Raw genomic sequence first — 6146 nt, forward strand, 5'->3', positions numbered from 1 at the left:
ATCTGACAAAAACTAACAGCATGATATAAGATAAATAAATGTGATTAGAGAATCCTCAGATCATAAGAGGATCGATCCTCTCTCGTGCAAAGTCCAAGAGTTGTACCTTATTGCTGACACATGGGGCCTTCTAAGCACCCAATCAACACACAGCTAGCTATCTCGCCTATTGAGGTTGATGTGGCCGGCATGCATGCCAAAAATCCAAGTCTTACTAACTATATATATCTATATATATATATATATATATATATCTGTATATGTATATCTGTATATGTATATATATGTTCTTCAAGGGTTGAAAGTTGCGGATGTGGTGCTACATAGTTGAAGGTAAAGCGTATACTTGGTCTGAACTTACTGTAAGATATTCAAGTTATGACCACGTAAGATATGATTTATGACTTAATAATAAGTCCGACTACAATGTTCATTCTCATATACAAAATCTAATCATTCATTTTTCAAATCACTTAGTGCTATGTGCTGCAAAAGAAAATTGACTTAATAAAGTTTTGTTAAAAATGATATGCAATAATAATATTTCGTGGAAGAATGATTACTTCAACTATCGGCAAAAAGCAAAGTATTACAATCATTCCTAGAGAATTTAAACCTTAATTAAGTAGATATAGAGATATGTCAATGGGATTATAGAACTATAATTGATAAATTAGGTCCCGGCCACAAGAGAAAAACCAGGGGGGTTTGCATTTGTTAATTAAAAGAAGATTAATTAATCAACACATAAGGGTACAACTGTAGGGTCCGTATAAGGGTGGCCATGATAATTGCCATCACACCTTTTCTGAAAAAGCCATCAGCAATAGGTCTTACAAAATAGCTAAAATATATAAAAATAATAATAATACAAATCAAGTAAGGAAAAAAAGAAAGAAAAGAAAGGGTTGCAAATGCCAATCTCTTTACACACACTTACATATGTATCTTAAAATTGTTAAAAACTTTTGGAAGGGGACTCTACTACTCAAGCTTTGTGAGGGGGGCATTGGTAGCACTTTGTGAATAGACCAAATGTATTAACTTGGTTTATGAAGTTGAGCATGCTTGCCCATCCTCCAAACCCAAATCCCACTATCAAAACCCATACCACCACAAAGATGTTCATGGTGTATGATCCTGCCCAGCCTCCTAAGAATGATGGTGGTTTCTCCACAGCATTCTGCATGTGTGCCATAAAAAACAACAACTAGTCAATATACCTGCACTCATATGTCCGTTCATATCTTCTTAACACGGTTTGAGTTATGTTATCAGACTGTCAGTTCAAACCATGAATTGTATAGATTTTGGTTTGAGTTAATGTATTTGGCATGAGGTGGTTACCGTCTTTAGCAATTATTATATCATATGCCAATTAATATTTTCATTTAACGAAATGAAAAACAACAATGAATATATCAGATTATCAAACAAAAGTACTTATTAATTTGATTATTCTTTTTTTTTTTTTTTTGATGCAAATGTACGGCATTCATTAAACAAATTAGAATACGTAACTCATATTCTTTGAATGGGCTAAATTTACAATTACATGTTTGATACATGGTATGAGAACGTTACTCTGCTTAGCAATTATTCAAACTTATATTTCTATATATCGCAACATAAAGGATTAGTATGTCATGTCACTCAATTATCAATCTAAATTATGAATTAAGTATGTTCTTATATGAATATACAGTAAAAAATGATAGTTTAATAACATAACATGTGGGATATATTTCAGATATATTTGAGCATTATCGTTAGCAATGATTATGTAAGATATATTTAAGATATATTCGACCATTATCCTTAGCAATGATTCGACCCCATGCAAAGAGAAAAGGAAGACTAACCTCTCTAGCAGATGCAGAAGCAAAGGTGACCATGTGAGCTAAAGCAGGAATTATGTAGACAGTAAAGCTGACAAGAAGAGATCCAACAGTTGAGTTGATGGGCCCAAAGAATGGGAATATGATGGCAAGGAACCATATCGGGATCACCACTGGGAGCCTCGCCAGTGCCCTCTTCACCATGCTCTTGGTCTCATGCATTTGAATGAATTTCTCCCACACAAAGTACAAGGGAGTGCAAGCAAATCCAAATGTGATAAACTGCATGCACAAATTAATCCAATTATATATGTAATTCAACAATTAATATTTAGAAATAATTAGATGTGATTAAGAAACCGTGTTAATTAATTACCTGATGAATGAGCATTAGGACTACTGCAGTGTCTCTAAACCTAGTCTTTGGAAGCATGGCTAGGGCATTGGAATGAGTCAAGAGATTGTCCCCGAAAGCCCAGTATACAGCAGACGCAGATGGTAGGGTTAAGGTCAGCACATACAGTGTTGCCATCAAGTATATTAACTTGAACTTCTGTGGCTTCCACATTGCATGCATAATTTCCCTATATATATACCACACCACATTAATTAATCCTTGTTAATCAAATTAATTAATTAAAACCCAGGTTATTATCATTACTGCTTATTTATTCATTATAATTATTTACAAATGCTCACACTGTAACCGCATGTCCACCAAATGTGTAGAGAATGTTGGTAGCCCCAGTGAAGTAGAGAACCATTGTGCTTGGACCAGAGTGCTTCACTCCCTCAACCTTTGTGGACACATAGAAATTAATTATAATTAGGGTTGACTGCAAAAAGAACTTCTAAGATTTTTGCTGATTTAAATTAATTATATAATGAATTCATACTGTATATATTTATATAATTAAAATACCTGCCCATGGATAAGCGAAGCGATGGTGAGATACCAAGCAGTGTAAGTAGTCATAATAAGGCCCAAAAATGACCAAATTCTGTAATTATGGAATGAGGGGATGAAGACAGTTGTAGCACAGCAAGCTCCAAAGATGTAAGTCCAAGTTCTCTTGTCGAGATTGTCGTTTATGTAGTAGATGTTACTGGGATTAAAACAAAAGCATCAGACAAACCAATACCAACTTTTATGTAATTCATAATATCTATGTAGTTATGAATACTTACCTTGCACAGGCAATTAACTGAATTACAGATCCAAAGAGAAGAAAAGTGCAGTTGAAAAAGAGGCCTACATTCCTCCAGTGTTTTCCCAAGAGCCCATCAAGAACTTCAAACCACTGCAAATTAATTACCAAACAGTATTGACGTTTTGCGTTTGAAGTATTTTTCTTTGAAATCTGAAGTGGAATGTTATCAAGGGCTTACACATGAATCCCGAATTGAAATTATGTGATATAAAAGAAAATGGATTATGAACATTAACTGTACAACAAAACCCTCAACATTTCATGGCAGCAAGATTGATAGGATAGAGAATAAAAAAATTATAGATTATACATACCTGAATTACATGGTTCCTAAAATCCACCTTTTCTCTCTCCTTTCTAGTTCTGTACTCGACATATAGTAAACTGATGAGGTAAGCAGTCCAGCTTCCCATCAATCCATAAAAAAGCTGAAATAGTATTCCAGATAACAAACCCAGTTGGGAAAATGAGTATGGCAGTGTGAGAAGCACTTGAGCAACCTGCAATATATATTAAATATTAATTCCATTAAAACCAAATGAAGATAATTAGCTACATACATCAAGTTGCATAGTTACATTAATACAATGATATATATATATATAAGTATTTTTGTAATTAAGATTAGATTTGTGCGTGCCTGGTTAGAAGCGCAGCTAAACCATGCATCATATGCTGAGCCACCATGCCAAAGAAATGTTGATAGCTTGCTCTTAGCACTTGTCTGGGCATCACTCTCTTCCCTTTCCATTTCGACGTAGTTTCCGGCTATAACAGTCTCAACCTTCTCGGAAGCCATTGTTATAGTTTTGGTGGTGTTGGTGTGGGAGGAAGAAGCAATGGATGAGTGGATGAGTAGTCTAAAAATAAATAGAGGGAGTCCTTTTCACTCTTTCCACTCTCCTTAAGCTTTAGCTTACAACACCCTTTGCTTTTTGTAGATGTAAATTTGTGATCAATAATTGAGTCACCCAAGTGGTGATAGCTAGATCATCACCCTAAGTGACACACTCCGATCCGGATTGTCAGCTAAGACTCCAAATCGAGCTATGCTGGCCAACACCTGGAAGGTGATGAAGCCATAAATATGTGATAATGTGTAAACTATGAATAAATTTAAACCTAAAAATGCCTCAAAGTCCCATCTTTCTTTAACAACTTTTTAGCCCTCACAGCAGAAATAACGCCATGCCTCACCCCACTCTGCTTGCCCACAAATGTAACTTTAGGCAATCCAGGACGATGGAAAGTAACTGTTCTCCCGCAGCAATCTACATTGGCACGATTGTACACGTGATACCGAGCACTCGTATCTTGAGGCACTTTTAGGTTTAAATTTATTCATAGTTACATTATCACATATTTATGGCTTCGTCACCTTCTAGGTGTCGGCCAGCACAGCTCGATTCGGAGTCCTAGCGGACAATCCGAGTCGGGGTGTGTCACTAAGCCCTAGAGGACTGTGATTGCATATATGTATATACATGTTAGTGCATAAAAAAATGAGTTGTTAAAACTCTTTAACTATTGCAGTTTAATCAGCGTTATTAATACTCTCAATTTGTTACTTGAACACTTTCAATAAAATATGTTCTAAGTTTTTATATACATAACGTAACCCAATAATCAAGTATCACAAATTACTATGATACTTTTAAATCTTCAGATGTAGAACCTGGTAATATTTACTTATAAATTGCTATTAATGGGTAAGCTTCTAAGTGGACAGTGTTATTCACACACTTATTTTTACCTCCCACATACCTTTGTTAATTTTGGCTATTGATCTTATTCAATTCATTGGATCTGACAGTCAAAAATTGAGAAGTTGTGTGTGAAGTAAAAATAGGTGTGTTGATAGCACACCCTTTCTAAGCACAACAAAACATTCTACCTCAAGTAGCTAATAAGTAGACCTAGCATTCGTGTGTGTTTCTCGTGTTCGTGTTGTTTTCATGACATACCTGATATCTTAACGGATCGTGTCGTCTAACACTTGTTAAAATGAATGGGCAATATAACCCAACCCGTTACCAGTTAAAAAAAATTATATTAAATTGATAAATAATCAAATAAAAAATGTAATACTAAAAACGTAAGTGAGATCAAAGAATCCAATGGTAGGTGAGATTAAATCCTATGACTATTATTGTAGTAAGGTTTTTTTTAATAGTTTTTAATTAATGTAGAAGTGTAAAAGATATAAAAAAAAAAAAAAAATATATACAAATGCTCATAATAACAAGCTCTACAACTATTGTAAAGAGATCAACTCTAAAATCAAGGGTTTATGGATTATGGATTGTGGTGTTGAATTTCAGCGTTTGTCTCTTCATGAAAGTTGTAAAGCTTGTCATTACAAGAGTTGTATATTTTTTTTTTTTTTTATCTTTTTACATTTTTCACACTTTTGCATTAATTTTTAATAATTTTGCATTCAAACAATAAACACTATTAATGAGGGTTTGGAGGGTTTTAAAATCTAAACGACGATGTAACCATCGTCTAAGTGTAGAAAATGTAATCACAAGCGTTTGTATATTTTTTTCACGTTTTTCACAGTCTTACATTAATTATTATAAATTTTTATTTATTTTGAACTCCCCTAAATATATTGTTCATGAGGGATTGAGGGTTTTAAAAAATTTAAACAACAATGTACCTATTGTCAAAGCGTAAACGATGTGATCACAAACATTTGTATATTTTTTTTCACATTTTTCACACTTGTAAAGTAATTATCATTTTTCACACTTGTAAAGTAATTATTATGACTTTTTTAATGTACTTTGGTATTTACAAATTGCTTCAATATTTTGTATGTGCTGTACAAGTTTTTAATCTCACTTATGTACTATAGATAGCTATTGTAGTAAGGTCTTTTAGTAGTTTAAAATTATCAAATTAACTTTTTTTCTTATTGGGTTGAAATAGGTTGCTCGCAGATAGACCTGTCAAGAAAATATTAATAATCCTTTATTAATGTGTGACCCGATAACGATACAATTAGTTAACATGTTGACCTGAAATCCGTTATTTTCGTATCGTTTCAAATTGGATTTAACAGATTATGTAACAAATTGTCAGGTCTACTAAT

At 33.5% G+C, this 6146-nt stretch overlaps 1 protein-coding gene across 1 annotated transcript; it reads right to left on the reverse strand.

Moving 5' to 3' along the window:
• Nucleotides 1-762: 762 nt before the first annotated feature.
• LOC103956683 (auxin transporter-like protein 3) lies at nt 763-3962 on the reverse strand. Its single transcript, XM_009368703.3, has 8 exons — nt 3690-3962; nt 3364-3549; nt 3027-3139; nt 2761-2944; nt 2538-2635; nt 2215-2422; nt 1863-2120; nt 763-1183 (listed from the first exon to the last, which is right to left on the reverse strand). Exons 1-8 carry the CDS (start codon nt 3846-3848, stop codon nt 989-991), a joined length of 1401 nt encoding a protein of 466 aa, XP_009366978.1. The 5' UTR covers nt 3849-3962; the 3' UTR covers nt 763-988.
• Nucleotides 3963-6146: the final 2184 nt, after the last annotated feature.

The sequence above is a fragment of a genome, unplaced genomic scaffold, assembly GCF_019419815.1.
Source record: "Pyrus x bretschneideri cultivar Hongxiangsu unplaced genomic scaffold, Pyrus_bretschneideri_v1 Contig2, whole genome shotgun sequence".
Lineage (NCBI taxonomy): Eukaryota > Viridiplantae > Streptophyta > Magnoliopsida > Rosales > Rosaceae > Pyrus > Pyrus x bretschneideri.

Excerpts from the sequence above, each read along its gene's own strand:
- LOC103956683 (XM_009368703.3), bottom strand. The coding sequence starts at position 3,848 with ATGGCTTCCGAGAAGGTTGAGACTGTTATAGCCGGAAACTACGTCGAA. Across the intron at positions 3,140-3,363 it reads TTAGGAACCATGTAATTCAG|TGGTTTGAAGTTCTTGATGG; the intron begins GTATGTATAATC and ends ATTAATTTGCAG. Across the intron at positions 1,184-1,862 it reads CTTCTGCATCTGCTAGAGAG|AATGCTGTGGAGAAACCACC; the intron begins GTTAGTCTTCCT and ends GCACACATGCAG.